The sequence below is a fragment of the Zeus faber genome, assembly GCF_960531495.2.
Source record: "Zeus faber genome assembly, chromosome: 10".
Lineage (NCBI taxonomy): Eukaryota > Metazoa > Chordata > Actinopteri > Zeiformes > Zeidae > Zeus > Zeus faber.
The window spans coordinates 21007150-21026760 of NC_137199.1; the positions used below are offsets into that span (position 1 = coordinate 21007150).

At 47.4% G+C, this 19611-nt stretch overlaps 1 protein-coding gene across 1 annotated transcript; it reads left to right on the plus strand.

Moving 5' to 3' along the window:
* Positions 1-5387: 5387 nt before the first annotated feature.
* drd1a (dopamine receptor D1a) lies at positions 5388-6512 on the plus strand (the record flags this gene model as incomplete). Its single annotated transcript, XM_080007783.1, has 1 exon — positions 5388-6512. One exon carries the CDS (start codon positions 5388-5390, stop codon positions 6510-6512), a length of 1125 nt encoding a protein of 374 aa, XP_079863909.1.
* Between the last annotated feature and the right edge of the window lie 13099 nt (positions 6513-19611).

A 19611-nucleotide genomic window follows, 5' to 3' on the forward strand; every position in this document is an offset into this window, starting at 1 on the left:
TGTGACGTGTTCTTCCGTACGCTGTGTCCATCGCCGGTGGTGGGGTCCGCCTTTCAAGACACTGATCCGCACTGTGCAATAAATAATCAGTTGCTTGTTAGGTCTACAAATGTGCTGGAAAAGTTTGAGAAGAGGGACGAGAGATCACTTTGCATTTGACCTATCTTAACGCTTTAGGAGCAGCGGGCAGCCACGGCACGGTGCCTGGGGACCAACTCCAGATGTAGAGCCAATCGGTGCCTTGGTCAAGGGCATCGGCGGGAGAGGGAACCTGACGTGCATTTACTTTAAGCAACTGTCGAAGCAACCCCACATAAACACGGGGAGAACACGCACTCCAACTCCAGACAGAAAGGCCGGGTCGGATTCAAACCAGCAACCTTCTTGCTGTGAGGCAATGCGGCTACACGCCAAGCCACCATGCAGCCATTTTGTCGTGAATATGAAGTGAGTGTAAGTACGACTGAAAAATCGACCGCACACGAAATTCATGAATGAGACCCATTGTGTCTATAAATCCACGAACCAGGGCGGTGCAATCATAGGATGTAGGTGCAGCCAAAGTTGGTGACGACAGCTTTTTGACGTAGGACACGAGTTAAAGAAACAGCAGCTGCAACCTTGCCAGTGGGCGGCAGCAGGTGGAGAGAGACAGATAGAGAGAGACGGAGACAGAACAAGAGAGAGACGCTTTGAAGAGGATCTCCGCTGAACTGCAAGCGCGCCTGTCCATTCACAGCCTCACCTACGACCCCCGAACCCTGGGACTTGGATGTACGCCCTCCACCGGGCCTTTGATGTCCCGACGGCAAAGAACACTCAGAGGCCGAGGGCGGAGGCACGGCACACGGACGCAAGCACAGTTTCAGCGATGATGATGAAAGTCCGAGCGTGCCTGGGGTTCGATGTCGAGTGAGGCGGGTATCTGGGAACGGCCGTTTTATGAATATCTCGGATCGGCGGCTTCCTTCCCCGGTGGTGTTTTTGCCGCTCATATACCTGCGGAGAAATCAGGCGCGGACAAGGAGGAAAGCAACAAAAGGCGGGCTGGGCGCGGAGACCGTTGAGTGGAATGAAGAAAGTTATGTTCCCCTAGCACATCCACGTTGGGATAAGCAGAGTTCTGTATATACACTGCTGACACTTCAACGCTGGGCTTTCACGTGAGACCAACAATATTTACACTACTCACAAAAAGTTAGGGATATTGGGCTTTCGGGTGAAATTTCAGGATGAACCTAAAATGCACTATAACCTTGACAGGTGAACTTAATTTGACCTTCTCTAACCTTTTGAATGCACATGTCCAACTGTTCAATGTTTCAGTACTTTTTGCACAACTTGCTGTTCTCTAACAAGGAGCTGAACGGCAAAATTCACAACAGGTGTTTGATCCATGAATCGACCAATACATTTCCTGGTTCAATTAGAATTGGTATTTAAACAGTCCTCTTCATCATGCTGTTCACATTTTGACATCATGAGACCGAGATGACACCTAACAACTGATCAACAGTACCTCGCATTGCGAGGCTTCAAACAGGATGTTCTCAGAGGGAAGTGACCATTAGAGTGTCACAGAGTGTCATCAGCAGGTTGCAACAGAGATACAGAGTGACTGGAGGAGTGACAGAAAGGCATAGACGTGGATGTCCTTTGGCCACATCCCACACTGATGAGCGCTTCATTGTGAACAGTGCCCTGCGGAACCGGATAATGAATGCCACTCAACTCCAGGCACATTTAGGGGAGGTGAGAGGCACCCAAGTGTCACGTCTGCTGGAGACTGGGGCACCTCAAATGGAGTGACCTGCACTTTCTCCAGACCTGAATCCCGTAGAAAACCTATGGGATCAGCTGAGTCGCCGTGTAGAGGCTCATAACTCTGTGCCCCAGAACCTCAATGACCTGAGGGCCGCCCTTCAAGAAGAGTGGGGGGCCACGCCTCAGCAGACAATAAGTCGACTTGTGAAAAATATGAGACGTGGTTGTCAAGCTGTAATTGATGCTCAAGGGCACATGACAAGTTATTGAGACATTGACATTTTTTGTTGTGGTAAACCCACCACTGTTGTTGGCTTTTGTTTCAATAAATTGTTTGAGATGAGGAAATCACCATTGCATGCTTCTACTTAAATGCCGGTAGTAGCGTGAACTTTTTACATTTTCCATAAATTTCACCCGGAAGCCAAAAATCCCTAACTTTTTGTGAGTAGTGTATATTTAGAAAGGGGGTAGCTGGACTGTAATACACACCTCATTCGTCTTAGATGGGTCTTCACCACGGCTGACGGCTCAACCCCATGGCTTTCTGTTTATTTATCTGTATGTTTACATATTTCTTTATTAAAGTGGTTATCCATAATATCGTCTGTGTTGGCCGGAGGGGGCAAGCGTATTTTTTTTCCATCCCGGGGGGCTGTTCATCCACATCAACAGTTGACTGACCACAGCTCGCCATGCTGGTTCATCACCACCGCCTTTCAGTTCTTGCGAGGGCCCAATCACCACATTCTTGCCGGGAAAGGCGGACCCCACCGCCAACAATGGATTGAGTGTATAGATAAGCACATGCATCACGCAAACACATTTCATGACTGACTGTTTCTTCAAATGTGCCAGCTAAAAAAAGTATCAACTATGGGATTTATTTTTACAAAATGTTCTCTTTATTCTCTTTAACCACTTAAAGTGCATTTTTTTTGTCTGATAATTATCAACATTATTATTGATTATGATGATTGTTGTTGTTGTTGTTATTGTTATTATTATTATTATTATTATTATTATTATTATTATTATTATTATTATTATTATTATTATTATATGAGCAATAACTGCGGGCTTGACCCCTAATAATAATAATAATAATAATAATTATTATTATTATTATTATTATTATTAGGGGTAGTCCACCCTTCGCCAAAGTTCAATGGACAAGTGTGCTTTAGTTCTCTGCAATGCTGCTTGGTGCATCATACTGCAAATGTCCAACTGTGCCCCGTGTATGTGAATCTACAACTGCATAACATGATCCCTGCGTAATAATTGCACACATATTGCCAGAAATTGTTAATAATCATCCATCATTATTAACCAGTGTTCTCTGAATGACTTTACCAATTGGCATGGCTATTTTCAGCACCAATACAGCCAGTCACCACTTCAGCGTACGTTGTTGTGCCAATGTTGTCTGTCTTCCAGAAGGTATGTTGCCTTGGCGATTCTGATATAAACTGTGTGTATTTCGGGAGTCTGTGTCTTAAATTCCCTTTTTTTTGGAAAACCCCGTTTCTTGGATTCGCATGACTAAACTTAACATTGACAAGAGGTTATTTTTAGAGCTTATACAGCTTATTGTGTGTAATCACCGGGTGTCATGACATTTCACTGCATATATGTATGACCGTATGTATATGTTTGTGACAAATAACCTCTTGAATCTTGAACCCTGAATGACATAAACAAAAACACACAAAAGGAAAAGGAGAACGTCAAGCCGGTGCCTCTATGCGCGGCGCCATCTTGATCAGATCACTAGTAATCCAATCAGTATTCTGCAGTGCTATCACGTGACCGTTTTGGAGATGAGAAAAACACAGGTTTTTATTAACTTCCCGCACAAAAATGGATAAAAAACTCGGACGACAGCGTGTCTGAACTGCCCCGAATACGTAAGTCCAAGCTTCGTCTCTCGGCGCTCATCTGCGTCTTGTCACTTGAGAGCGCGACACTTAGACAGACAACCTGAGTCGATGCTGCGTTTAAATGAAACTCGGAAAACTGTAACTCGCGCTGCGTTTTACAAAAGCCCGAAAAACAAAAATTGTTCAAAGGAGATGTTTTCAAATCGCAGAAAGTCCTAAAAACCTTTGGAGGAACGGAGCCTTTCTTACGTGTCCGCACTGTGTGATCCAGGAACGATTGTAATTGTTGAAAAAAAAATAAAAAAAACGTTCTGGAGGGTTATTAAAACTGAACGGCAGAAACGAAAGGTTCAGTGACGGAAGTGCACCCTGATTGGTAAGGAACGTTTTTAACTCGTGCTGCGTTTCACAGAACCCGGAAAACTGTAATACGTACAGTACCTAAAACGACTAATCTGGACTCTGTGTATTGCGCCTGCAGCTATATTTATTATTATTATTATTATTATTATTATTATTATTATGACTCATGGATTACCACTTTAAAAACATTTTGCTTGTTTGATTATGATGATGATTATTATTATTATTATCATTATTATTATTATTGATGATGATGGTTGTTGTGGTTATTATTTGTCTTCTAGTCGGAGTCGTATGTTCTTAACTCTAATGGAGTGTATATAATGTTTCCATGCGTAAATGTGGCGCAAAGGCGCTTTTATCTCGACGACAGGGAGCGCGCGCGCACGCGGCACCGTCCCGAAGTCACTTTCTCGTGAATGGGACCCGGTGACGTCACGATCTGTGGCGTAGAGCCGCGCCGCACGCGGCGCGAGGGAGACTGCGCGCGCGGGGATGGCGGCGGCAGGACGCACGGAGCGACGCCGCTCGTAACGGCGTCCTACCGGCTGACGGAGCGGCGCGCCGCCTGACCGATCGGGACACTTGTCATTTTTTTGGACGACGCGCGTTTTCCCTCCGCAAGTTTTAATTGAAGGAGGCGACTGGCCCATAACGTCGCACCGCCGCGGAGCGCTTCACCTTGCGACGAGAATGTGAGTATAACGCAAACTACAACCTGTGACGTGCATTTACCGTGCAGCCCCAGGTGGCGCATAAGAAAAGGAAAAAAAATTTTTCATTAGAATACAAATGTTTTATGATAAGTGCATCGTTGAGATCTGCGGCTGTCGCAGGTTTGCTTAAACAGGCGCAGGAAGATGGAATTTCTGAAAATGAATGTTTGAGAAATGAAAGAGAAGCAGAGTCCAAGTCAGTGTTGCTTTTTTTTTTTTTTGTTGTTTTTTTTTGTTTTTGTTTTTTTTTTTTGCTCCTCAGTGTTGCTGACGGAATCTGAAAAAGAAGACAGCGAATGGCTGATATAATGGACCTCTGGGATCCCGTGGAGTTGGTAAAGAGAACGAGCTATTTAAGTCGACCGCCCCATGGGGGGAAAAGTGCCACAATAACCCGTGCACTGCGGCTCAAAGGATGTCGGCGGAGATACACAAAGTGCACGAGACAATGAGCTGGCAAGAGAGGGTTTGCCTCCAACGACTACTGCTTCACCATTAATCCAAAAATACGGACATACATCATAGGAATTGTTTGCATGGATGGAGTTCGGAAGCTTCATAGATTGTCTGTTATGCAATCCTATGGCTTCACTGCAGCCTTATTTATCAGAATGACCTGAATGAACGACCACCCCCCCCCCCTCCCCACACGTGTGCAGGGATGGATCTGATGAACTTCACAACTGTCATCGACAACGGCTTTTTGGACGAAGCACCGCCGGGCCGGGTCCTAACCGGATGTTTCCTCTCCCTGCTCATCCTCATCACCTTGGTGGGAAACACGCTGGTCTGCGCCGCGGTCACCAAGTTTCGCAACCTGCGCTCCAAAGTCACCAACTTCTTCGTGATCTCGCTAGCCGTGTCGGACCTGCTGGTCGCCATTTTGGTCATGCCGTGGAAGGCGGTCGCAGAGATCGCCGGCTTCTGGCCGTTTGGCTCCTTCTGTGACACCTGGGTGGCCTTTGACATCATGTGCTCCACCGCATCCATCTTGAATCTGTGCGTGATAAGTGTGGACCGCTACTGGGCCATCTCCAGCCCCTTTCGCTATGAGAGAAAGATGACACCCCGAGTGGCGTATGTGATGATCAGCGTGGCCTGGACCCTGTCTGTCCTCATCTCCTTCATCCCCGTGCAGCTCAACTGGCACAAGGCCCACACTAAATCTTCTCCCTCTTTTATAGGCTTCTCTGGCTCCCTGGCACCCAATGCTACAGCCAGGGCTTACCGCAGCTCGGGGAACTGTGACTCTAGCCTAAACAGGACCTACGCTATCTCCACCTCTCTCATAAGTTTCTACATCCCGGTGGCCATCATGGTGGCCACCTACACCCAGATCTACCGCATTGCCCACAGGCAGATCAGGAGGATCTCTGCCCTGGAGAGAGCGGCGGAGAGTGCGAAGAACAGACACGACAGCATCGGCGCCGGCACCAGCATCACCGAGTCCGAGAGCTCTTTCAAAATGACTTACAAGAGGGAGACCAAGGTCCTTAAGACGCTGTCGGTGATAATGGGGGTCTTTGTTTGCTGCTGGCTTCCGTTCTTCATCCTCAACTGCATGGTTCCCTTCTGCGAGCAGTCCAGCGGAGGGAAGGCCTTCCCCTGCATCAGCCCCACCACGTTTGACGTGTTTGTGTGGTTCGGCTGGGCCAACTCCTCTCTCAACCCCATAATCTATGCCTTCAATCCAGATTTCCGCAAGGCCTTCTCCATCCTGCTCGGCTGCCACAGACTGTATCCGGGAGGCCACAGCATAGAGGCGCTCAGTCTAAACAAGAAGTGACTCGCTGCTCTCTCGCAGCTCTGACTCAGCCTGGATGCTACGAGTCCGTCATCCCTCGTGTAGGGCGGTCTGACTGACTGGAGGAAGCTGCTCTGCGCTCACCCTCTGTGCCTGAAGCATACAGTGACCCCATGTGGTACCCATGTCTGCAGAGACCCGGTGGCCGGCCTGTGTGTGAAGAGCCGGGGCTAGCGCGCCCGCCCTTGGTTTGGCCCGGTCGCGACAGTGTCTCCAGCTGAAGGATGCTCCAGAGGAGGGCGCGGAGGTGACCTGGGATTTAAGATTAGGACTCTCCTCTGCTGTGCCATGGAGTGGAAGAGGTGCAGTGCTGACGTGCCTTTGGGATTGATAATCCCAAGACTGGGCAGCACACACTCTAATGCTGTTGGACACTGCTCCCTTCAATACCATCACAAAACACATGCACACACGCACATACACACTTTTACTACACACACACACACAACATTTGACCACAATACAGCCACAAAACACTCTGGATAAAGCTGTAGAGTCTTATATACAGCTGTACACACACTGATCAGCCACAACAGTAAAACCACCTGCCTAATATTGTGTAGCCCCCCCTTGTGTCACCATAACAGCTCTGACCCGTGGAGGCATGGACTCTACAAGACCTCTGAGGGTGTCCTGTGGTATCTGGCACCAAGACGTTAGCAGCAGATCCTTTAAGCCCTGGAAGATACGAGGTGGGGCCCCCATGGATCGGCCTTGTTGTTCCAGCACATCCCACAGCTGCTCCATCGGATTGAGAACTGGGGAATTTGGAGGCTGAGTCAACACCTTGAGCTGTTTGTCAAGTTCCACAAACCATTCCTGAATGATTTTTGGAGTGTGGCAGGGCACATTATCTTGCTGCTGAAATAGGCCAGACAGGGAATACTGTTGCCATGAAGAGGTGTACTCAGTCTCCAACCATGTTTAGGTAGCTCGTACGTTTCAAAGTAACATCCACATGAATGCCAGGACCCAACGCTTCCAGCAGAACATTGCCCAGAGCATCACACTGCCTCTGCCGGCTTGCCCTCTTCACATAGTGCATCCTGGTGCCAGCTCTTCCCCAAGTAAACGATGCACACGCACCATCCACATGATGTACGAGAAAACGTGATTTCTCAGACCAGGCCACCTCCTTTTATTGCTCCATGGTCCAGTTCTGACGCTCATGTGTCCATTGTAGGTGCTGTTGGTGGTAGACAGGGGTCAGCATGGACACTCTGACCGGTCTGCGGCTACGCAGCCCCATACGCAGCAAGCTGTGATGCACTGTGTGTTCTGACACCTTTCTATCATAGCAGCATTAACTTTTTCAGCAATCAACTTCGAGAACTGACTGTTAACTTTCCACCTAATATATCTCACCCCTTGAGAGGTACCATTGGAATGAGATGAGCAATGTCATTCACTTCACCTGCCGGTGGTTTTAATGTTGTGGCTGATTGGTGTATACACTACATGAAAATAAGTTCAGCGTTCCCTGCTCTGCCAGGGTGAAAGCATCAAACCAAACCTACGTCAAATATTTCTACATGGTTAAATATGTAAGTGAAGTGAATCCACAAGTGGCTTAATATTGCAATTAGATTGAAAGTAGATTTCTTCCAGATGAATGCTCTGCTCAAAGATTACCTGTAATGTACAAAACGTAATGTGATATTTTATTTGACAATACAGCCATAACAGTAGAACAACAATATCCCAATATACTGTATGTCTCCTCTGTTGTGTTGAAAGCTCAGTCAAAGTGTCTGTGTGCTTTTATTTATTTATTTTTGTCGATATTGTATTGTCATTTTCAATGTAGCCTAGTTCACGCCCCAGGAGAAATTCAATGAGATTTTTTTTATTTTATTTTTTATTTTTTTAATCGAAATCAGATCAAATTTACGAGAGCGACACCCTATAAAAAAAAATATCTGTTCCAAGGGTGCGTTGAAAAGAAAAAAAAAAGTCGTTTTATGGATGAGCATCTCAGCTTACGTTATGTGCTCTGTGATTGTTCCAAAACAACAGCAGGTGGCTCGATCGCTGATACACAAATCTAAACGCGGGTCACGGTACAGTATTGTCCTGGAAAGGTATGGCTTCTGACTAACGTGATTAAAGTGAGGATGTCATTTATGAAACTATATTTCACGACACGATATGAATACTTGGGGGTATTGCCAACATAGTCAGCCCTTTTCCGTGGCGTACCTTCAAGTTGTCGTGCGGCGTCTCTTATCCAACATGCCTCACCGGGAGTCACGATGCAAATAATGGCGGATACCGCTCGTGGATATTTGTATCTTCCGCAACGCAGTCTATTTAAAGATCCGGAAGTTGCCGTAAAATGTGAGCCAGCGGATGCTGTATTACCACGTCAGTCGAGGCGCCCATGCAGTGTCTGCGTCGCTGTTGTGCAGATCTGTAAAAGTAAAATAAAAGTGTGTTTGTTCCTTGTCATGAAAAACTTGTGTTTTGTAGTTGAATTAGTCAATTCATTTTGGAAAGTCTTATCTTTCTGAAGCCCTTCTAAAAGGAAAAAAAAAAAAATCTGTTTCTGTGTGTGTGTGTGTGTGTGTGTGTGTGTGTGTGTGTGTTCTCTGGAGGGTTTCAGATAGTTAAAGCAAACTGATGTATGATATACAAGTCATTAGCAAAGTAAAGGTCCAATGTATGAACCAGAATTGTTGTACCTAGTGTCGTGCCACTCACAGCCCCAAAACTGTATTTATTTATGTGATTACAATTAAAATGAATTTGTACTTTCTATATGATGAATAGCATTCTTGATAGAATAGGTGATGTCTATCAGGCGTGGACATTGTTTGAGCTCATTTAGGGCCACGCACAGTCGGTCCTCGGGGCAACAGAACATGAGGATTTCCAGGATCATATTTCCAGAATATAGGTTGTTTCATGTAATGGGCTCTGAGCTCACTGCAGGAAGGGCTGAGCCTGCGCACACACACACACACACACACACACACACACACACACACACACACACACACACACACACACACACACACACACACACACGCGCACGAGCACACACACACACACGGACACACATACAACTTCTCCGAATGCCAATTCCACGGCGGGAACACAGAAGACAAGACGATTGGGGTTGAAAAACAATGCCTCCCAAAAAGAAGGCTCAGACAGGTCCTTATTTGTTAAGTGCAAAAAAAACAAAAAAACAACAACTTGGAAGCAAACTATGCAAAATAAAAAATAAAAACATGTCGACTTGGATCATTTGATGACCTACCTCCCTGGATCTTTGTGGGATTTACAGTGCAGTCCAGTCATTTCCTCTGTTTAATGAGGAGTAAGGTGGGAGGGGGGCGGTTAGGTTAAAACAGTTTCTTTGTGAAGTTAAATTCAGCATGAGCCCTAAATGTAAAGGAAATAATAACAGAGCCGTGATAACAGAGCTCTCGAAGTAAATGCCATTCAAATTGTGACTCTTATGTTTTGTCCGGACAAACATAGTCCCGCACAAAAACTCCCATCCTGCAGCACGTTTTCCCCCGACATTCGGAGGGGAGATCCTTTCATCGCCTTCATGCTCGTTACAAATGCAAAACACTTAAGGTGCTACTCATCAACACGTACCCACTGCATCAACGCAAACTGCCACCACCCAACACTTACACACACACACACACATACGTACGTACGTACACGCACGCACACGCAGATGCACACACACACACACACAGTTGCCCTTTAAAGCCTGTTTTCTGGGGACTCTGGACTGTCCTTGCCTCTACCAAACCTCCTCAAGCATGCCACAGGAAGGAAACAGCAATTAATTTGACTGACATCATTCGGAGTGATGGCTGAGGTGGTTGCAATGCAGGGTGTGTGTGACTGTGTGTGTATGTGTGTGTGTACACGCGCGCGTGTGTGTGTGTGTGTGTGTGTGTGTGTGTGTGAAGGGAGGAAGACTATTCACTATCACCTGCTCCAGAGACCAAAGCAGAAAACCCGCAATGTCATGGTCACACTGTAAACACGGAGAAATCGCTCCCATCCTCCCTTCTTCCCTTCCTTCCCTTCCTCGCTCCCTTCCTTCCTTCCTTGCTTAACGTCTCTCGGCCAGAGCCGGCGAGCTTCTCCGAGCAGCGCTGTCCTCTCGCATCAACGCATCAGAAATGCGATGTCAGACGTGGCAACTTCAGATGATGCTAATGACTGGCCGTGGGGAACCAGTTTACTGAGACACAGGGAGAGAGGAGGAGAGGGGCCGTTACATAAGTAGCCGGCGATGCGAAAAGAAAAAAAGTTCAAAGAGGATTTAACGGTTCGTCTAGATCGCGTTACCCTTTCAGACAACAAAGTCAGAGGGTCCACAAAGGCGGGAGCATTTGTTTTGAAGTCGGCGGCGGTGGGAGCCGAGGGTCCGTGGTGGACAGGTAAACTAAGCAGAGTGAGTTGATGAACGGTCGCTCCGCCTCCCTTTCTCTTCGGGGGCCAAATCTTTGGGAATTAAAATGTCATTAAAAGAGCTTGCGGCCATCAGTGGAACTCCCCACCAAATGTGTGCTATTCACAACCGGCAGAGCTATCATAATTGCTGCTGGGGCCCCGTTGCAGTAAGTAATTATTCGCACCACAACGCGATAAGGATGATGGAGAGCGAGCGCCGCGTGGACTTCCACGGAAATGCTGACAAACACAAACGTGGTCCGCGTCTCCCGCTGCTGTTTCCACCCCCGTCAGGTGGTCGCAGGAGACATTAAGATGGCAGTCGACAGGATGCCGGGGCAATTTGCAGGGAGAAAATTGCTCGGTTGGGGGCTGAGTGACCCATCGGCGGTGTACATTAGGAAATAAATTGAAAAGCGAAGATATCTTGAGTAGAAATATGATCTCTGGTGCTGTGAAGACGACCCCGGCGTCGGGCTTTTTTTTTCTTGCTGGTCGTCACGAAAAATGAATCTGTTGAATCGTGTCCCGGAGCACGATTGTTCGACTTTTTTTGTCGCGCTACATCGCGCCACATTTAAACCCATGGATTTCCATGGAGCATTTCTCAGACTTTTTTTTTTCATGCCGGATTGGCTATGGGAAGGAGGGGGTCGGCGCAGATACGCAGTCAGTCAGTGCACCCTCGTGCTATTTATACGTCAAATTTAACAGTATGTATAATATAAACAAATGCAATACAAGGGTAAATGCGGTGTGTTATGGATACTGTGATCGTTCTGATTTTTGCCCCAGGCCCTCTCAAAAATGAACTGACAACGTGCAGTTTCGGATATGGTGCAATTTGGACATGTGACACGTGTAATATCAATAAACTTTCAATGAAGAGCGAGCCAGGCTCTTTTCTTTTCTCTTTTTTTCTCTTCAGGGCTCTGCGACTGTGTCACCCTCTTTCCCCAGTGTGCGACTTTAACCGGCAGTTTCATCTTCCACGGTAGAAAACAGGACTGAATCGTTGACATTTTTGTGAAACTGTGCCGTTGAAACGTCTGAGAAAGTCCTTGATTTTGAACGGACGTGCACTAGTCGGTTTAAGTGTACTTGAGAAGCGCTCCCAAATTGAAATTGCATGGGTTTCAATTTCCTCCTGTGGAGCGCGAAAAAAGTCGGATAATCGTGCACCGGGGACATGATTCGAGAGATTAATGTTTGTGACCCTGGGCGGGAGGTAGCGTGACGCCGGGCTGCGTAGAGAAGGGCAGATCGGCCGCGGCCGTGGGTGGTCTCAGTGGCTGCTTGACCCTCCGGCTCTCGCTCGCCCTCTGGGTTTCTCCACCCCGCGCCATCTCCATCCTTTACTTTGGCTTTTCATTTCCTCTCTCTGACGGCGTACCTTCCACTGTCTTCCTCCTCGGTGCCTCTGTTTACTGCTTATGCTGTGGCTCCGGCTCGCTGCCGGCGCCGCCTTGTTCCCGTGCATCACTCAGACTCGCCGTCGTCGAGCGGACAGACGGCCGCGACCCCTCCCCGGCAAAGCGAGCGGGGACGGAGGGAGAGGGAGAGCGGGAGGGTGCGCCTCACTCTTAGACGGCGTGTGCGGGAGGGAAACCCTGTCGTCGCTCAAAATTCTTATTTCAACGCACAGCAACCGGATGATAATTACGGGAGCGAAACCTTGAGGAAAAGGGGGAAAAGGACACGTAGTGACCAGAAACACCATCATTCATCCACTTATTCACGCCCGTCGCACCCCACTGTGCAAAGATGTTATTTCTACTAATCCAGGTCTTTGTTGTTGTTTATCTCTCTTATCCTCCCCTGTCCTATCTTTCATTTGTCCTGCTGTTGTGTCTCAAAGGGTTGATTCTCCCCCCTTACAAAGAAAGCTCGTCAAAAACTGACGCATAGCTTCATAGCAATTGATGATCCGGTTAATTTTTTCAAATGTCAATATTTTATGGGCCGGTGAATATAAGACAGCCATTGCTTCCAGATAGAGACGCACGTTGTACTTTTCGCTGTGCCACGGTCCATAACCTTGACTGGTTAGAAGCCAAAAATGGAGATGAGATGACCTGAAAGCCGCTCAATCGTGCCCCCCCTGGGTGAAAGACAAATTTGATTTATTGTCTTCGTAATTGCTCATATTGGCCCATCAAAGAATGGCATTGGATCGGTCAGCAAAAAAAAAAAAAATGCCCTGGAGAAATGGCAAATGAATACTAAATCAATAACCACACATCTTACTATCCCATGAATAATGAGGCGAGTGCAAATGAGGTGGCCGCGATGAATAGAGCGGTCTCAACAGCGGACACAGCGGTGTGTCCACTTCAGATCCACTCCGCAGGACAGCCGGACAGAGGGGCTTGTCTGGCCGAGACGGCCCTGAGTGGAGATCATGCTAATGACGCTTATTGCCGGCAGGATGCCTGATGGGTAAATCTGCTAATGGTAATCAGCTACCCTGCAGGGGAGGCAGATGGGTCTTGTATATTTAAGCGCACTAAATCAGCAGAAGGTGCCGACACCGGGGACAGCTGATCGACAAGACAGAGTGACGGATAGACCGCCGGACTGTCAACCGCCCCGTCTGGGCCGCAGAGAGGTGGCGGCCTCCGCCCCTGCAACCCCGAGTAGGGGGCTGAACGGCGACCGACGTGACGGGTGACCTTGTGATTTCCGGCGCTCTTATTGAGCGCGCCGCTCCGCCAAATCTCACGGCGTCAGATTTACGGAGCGATCCCCGGCCAGGGCGTCGAAAATATTAAACGCCGCGGGACGGCACAAAGCACACGATGAGGGAGCGTGGAGCATCTTTGTCATCGGGGAAAGGGACAGAAAAATATAAATTTAACGCCCGCGAGGCCCAAAGTGCGGGCGCCCTCTGGCATGAATCAATGTCGCACGTCGATGTTTATCGCGGCGCGGTGCAGGGAGGAGCGGCGCCAACGAGAGAGGCAGACGCAACAAAAACAACAACATCAAGATGCAGCGCCGTCTAACAGGCTTCTGACCTCCCTCTGCTGTGCTTACATAACATTTTAGAAAGTAGGCTGAACACGCTCTAATTTTAGAAATAAGGAGATCACGATCGGGATAACGAGAGTATTATTTTGTGTGGCTTTTTTTTATTTATTTATTTTTTTTCCCCCCCCTTTAAACACCTGCATAAATAGACACCACATTCGACGTCCACGGTCCGCGTTTGCAGCCAAAATGCACCTCGCAGGTGTTGAGAGCTGGCCGGGGGCGACGAGGCAGCGCGGCGAGGTCGTGCGGGGTGGAATGCCCGCAAACCAGGAACCATATCTGGTTTGAACGCACTCCCCGGGAAATATGGAGAGAAAGGCTCACTTTAGGACGCGCTCGGTGCATCTGAAAGGGGGATTAACGGAGCGAGAGGACAACACAGAGGACCACTCGCACGCATCCCAAACCAGCGGCGGCACAGTGACAAGCTGAACAAACATCCCCAGCAGAGCGAGACGCTGAGAGAGAGAGGGAGAGAGCGCGGGGGGGGGGGGGTGAAAGGCGAAAAACAGGGGGAGAAGAAATGAGATGGATAAAGAATCCAGAGAGAAAGGGTTTGAGGGGGTTCTTTAGTGCAGTGGTGGCCAACGTGCGGGCTGGGGGCCGCACGTGGCCTGTAGACCATATGTCGGCGAAATAGGTTAATTAGGGATACTCGGGTTCCGCGTGTTAACTGCGTTAGCTCAGTGCAAGGAGGGGATCGACTGGCCTTGCTCCTGTGAAATTAGGGAAATACACCTCACAGCATTTCAAGAACTGAGTCATTTAGGCTATATATATATCGTAAAAATATATTTTAATGATATCTTATGATAAGGGGGATGTCACACTGCACAAAATCACGTTACGGGAGCGTGGAAGGCGCTGAAATTGGAGTAGCACGATTTCCAAGCGACAGGTCCAATATGTGTAATATAGAGCAGAGAAAAACCCTCCAAAACAAACATGAGTGTGTGTGTGTGTGTGTGTGTGTGTGTGTGTGTGTGTGTATGCGAGGCGGGGGGTGAGACAGGAGAGCAACAGCTCGGCTCGGATGGACCGGGAATAGGAGAGCAGGGGAGTAGGAGCAGACAGCAGACATGATTCGGGGGTCTATTTTAGGAAGAGCCTTGTCAAACACAAGCACCCGCCGGAGCGTCCGACCCCTTCTGGAAGAGGACGGGCTCGGACGGGGCTGAGCCCGGACACGCCGGGGACAACGCCGGCTCGTGCGCTCGTGCGTTTTTAGTTTCGCATTACTGTGGGAATCCGTTTCATAGCTCACGCTCGATAACACATTCACCCCTATGAAATATTTGGAATATTCCACAAGTCACAGTTCAACAAGAAGTTAAATCTGATGAATCCCCCCCCCCCCCCCCCCTGTATTTCCACTGATATTGTGATATCTACTGAGAAGGTCCCTCAAAGTGCAACCCTGTTACCAGAATTGTTTATTTTTGTGAAATACATTTTAGGTAAATCATTAGAATCTCCTTATTGTCGTCACGGCATCAGCACGAATGATAGTTAACCACATTTTGATGGTGTCACTATATGACACCATCTTCAGCCCAGAAACCCCCATTATAACATGGGATATTATTATCTGCGATGGGTAAACACATTTTTTCCCAATGGTTAAAAATGATTAAAAACAGAGTTACATTAGAGTTACAAGCGATAAATGGCAACCTAATCGTGGAATCGTCCCCAAGTACCAACGATGAAATATTGAGGAGATCACAATGGCGGGATGTGCGGTCGACGGGTAGACCCCTCACTTCCCCCCGGGGCATTGAGGGGCCCGTTCGCAGCTTCAGCGCCAACAGTTTTTAAAAAATGTTCTATGATCATGTTCTTTGAATTGAACTTGAAATTTCTTTAATTTTCTAATTTATTTATTTAATTGATTTATTTTGTTTTCATTTACAATTAATCATTATTGACTCTCTCTGAGGAGGATAATCAGAATCGGAAGAATGCGAATCACTTTATTCCGCCGGGTTTGGGTTAGGGTTAGGGTTCCGGTACTAGGAATTTGTTCTCATTTTGTTCTCATTTGTAATTTGTTCTATAATCACAGTAAATGAAATGTATAAAGCGCAAGAAGGGATTGACAAAAAATAAACATGATTAAATGGACAAAATGTTTTTCTTCCAGCTTGGAGTCACCTCCAGTTCATTTGGGAACTAACATCAAACGAGCGGCATCCACACGTATTTAATATAGAAATCTTTTTATTCCTAACCCTCCATTAATACTACTCCAGACCACGACTAAACATGGGACTTGATTCGTATGAACCGCTCGTACATCATGTACACCTGGCAGCATCCGATTTGTTCTGCATCGGCTGATGGTGCAAAGTGGAGAAACTCCATCGATTAATGACTCGGGTTATGGGTTCAAGTAGCAATGACGATGTCAGGACACTAGTCAGCGTTTTCCATACCTTCTAACCCCCCAAAACAATAGCACACGGGCCCAAACCCTTTGCTCCTGTTCCTAGCACCAAGACACGGCCAGGGGTCCGGAGTGTGCATCTTTGCATACATACTGTATGTCCTTACGAGGTAGATTTACTTATATGGCATATAGGGTTGGGCGATATTGAGTAAATGAAAAATCCCAATATCTTTTGACAAATACCTCAATATCGATAACTGACATGATCATTCTGGGGATGACTAACGGTGCTTTCATAAGATATTTACACACGAGAAATATCACGATGAGGTCATGACATTTAACAATATATCACGATTAATACTATATGCAAAATCTCATATCTGATACCCGATATCTAGTTTATATCACGTTATCGATATTATAACAATATATCGGCCAGCCTTGCATAACATGCGAGTAAATCAATCCATCACTGCCTCGCGTGTTTGCCTGTGACTCGTTTTGAAATGCTGTACTATTTACTTGACGCACGTGAAGGGCTCGGTCCCCTTCGGTACAATGGGGGCCGGGGGGGAGATTGATGAGTCACAGGATCTCAGGAGACAAGAGCGAGCGCCGCAGATCCGGCAGGAGACGGACAACGGCGAGGACTACAGATGGCACCGGAAAGGGCTCGAACGTGACGAGAAGGCTCCCACGGGGGGCGATGTGTGGACGTCGCCGCGAGACGCTAATGCGCTCCGCAACTGGCACGTATCCGCCGGAAGATTCATTGTGGAGCAACGATAAAAAAGACGTCTAATCTTAAGAAGGTAGGGCGCCCGCACGCACGCACGCACACACACACACACACACACACACACCCAGAGCCCCACTGTTGACTGTTTCTATGATGGATAAGCCGTTATAAGGCGGAGGTATGCTCTCATGCCACGCTAGGGTCCCGGAGGACGGCGGCGCGACTGGAGCCAGGTGTATTTATCCCTGGCTTTCATAAGGAACGCCGGGGTTCCGCAGCGAGCGCGTACGCAATCATCTCCACGTGCAAAACCCCGGGCGGCAGCCCGACCCCGGGGAAGATCGAAATCCACTGGAGGCGAGAGAGCGAGAGAGGGAAGGGAATCAAAGAGAAATGGAGTCAGAGAGTCGTTCCTAGGGTCAGCTTCTCTCGCCGGTCGGTTCTCCGAGATCTTCGTCTCCTCCTTCTCCCTTCTTTAAAAGGGGGCCTTTCTGCCGTATGGCTCCGCTAACACTGCGAGGCCTCCGGTGCGGGCGTGCCCCCCCCCTCTCGCTCTTTGAGTAGCTCTCTGTTTTATCCGTCGACCTGATTGAGAGAATGGGCAACGCTCAACACCGGTGACACCGGTGGCACCAGTGGGATACGATACCCAAGATTAAGCACTCAGTCCTGGTGGTACGAGGTCGGTAGTCTCCACAATACATGATGGTAAACAGTTTGTTCATGCAGACTCGAGAGGAGTTGAACGCCTTGTTGATCTGCAGCCTTCTTCAGTCACCGAGTGATTACTTAGCTGTTTTGCTGGAAACGGTGCGACAGTGGCGTTGGGTGTTGCCCTCCCTCCCTCCCAGTTTTTCGGCTCTCTGTGTATTCCGTGAGCCCTGGCTGGAGCCTCTCGCTCTCGCAAGTGAGCATTGTTGCACTTGTCCGGTCCATTATGTGGTTCTCTGGCTTAAAAATGACCCGAAACTACTCATTTAGAATTTCCGCGCTATGGTTATTGTTTCTTTGGGTTCTTTATGTATCTCCGTGTTCTTTTTGTCCGATACCAAAAGCTCTTTCATGCTTACCGATGTCTGTCTTGTTGCAGGAAGAAGCGTGGGAGCATGGGATCTGATATACTATGTTGTGTTTCTTCTCAGGCCCGGTCCTGCCTTTGGGATGGACCTGGAAACTGGTGCAGCTTCAAGTATGGCTTTTTACCAGAGTGTTTATTTGGGGTTTACTCATTCTCCTCTAATATGTGGCAATCAAAGGGCATACAGGCCGAATGCAGCTTTCACAGCCTGGTCATCCCACAAAATCCATTTTTTTTGTTGACTCAACTACAAAGCAATGAATGTACCATATTATGTTTCATATTATTATGCCATTATTACTATTACGTATTGTAAATAGGTTCTTCTGACTATAACCCAGAATTACGTATTTCTTGGGGGTTGTAGAAAAGCTTGGAAGAGGTGAAAGAATCTTCTTTAATTACAGCACTGGAGAAACATTTTGATCACATTTCTCTTCATCGCTGCCCCTGTGAGGAATGATCCTCAAATGTGTGTGTGTGTGTGTGTAAAATGTACTGTATTTGGGAGAGTGAGAGACATACATCTGGCCTCTCGGGTCTCACGAGTTGCTGAAGAATAAAAGATGGGAAGTTGCGACCTCTCGTGGATCTACTGCGACACTACAACAGGCAGGTTTGGAGCCTGGGGTTCAGAGTGTAGGGCTTCCTCATTCTGGAGAGAAAAACGTGGAGTCCAGACCAAAGTGTTACTGGGATTTTACAGTATTAATAAATCAACTGGTTAAATTAGCCAAAACATAAATAATAAATAGAATAAATATTGATGTTTTTTTTCCCCAGTCCAATATATCAGTCATTTTTATGTCATCTTTCTGTTGAATTAATTCAATGATTTGTCTTTTACATGTTTAATGTAAATTACCACTTCAATCATTCGGCTTTGCAACGGGAAATTTTTGCAACATATAATTATTAACAGCAGTATTAAGTCATGCTTCTCATTGCCTTCATACGTAGTCAACCCAGGGCAGCCACTTAAAAGCCCAACTACTCCGACTGTTGGCCAGGATTTTTCGAGCTATCTAAACCATCAGCTTAACGCTGGGTTTAATTTCAAAATGGAGCAGAGCAAATGGACTGTGAAATATGTGCTAATGGTAACAACTCTGAACCAAGTTAGGAGATGGGGGGTAGGAGCAAGAGAGTGAGAAAGACAGGGTGAGGCAAATGAAATAAAAGAAAAGGAAAGAAAGAGCGAGAGAGAGGGAGAGACGTCCGCACTCTTATCATTAAGCACACATAATTTCACAGCGTTTTGGAGTCAAAATCGGGAGGAAAAAACACAATTATCCCAGCGATCGCTCGGTATTTACCCTGACAATCTGCCATGAGAGAGAGAGAGAGAGAGAGGAAGAGAATTTAAAGTCTAAAGTTTTATGATAAGGCTTGAATCAAATAAAGCCGGCCTTGG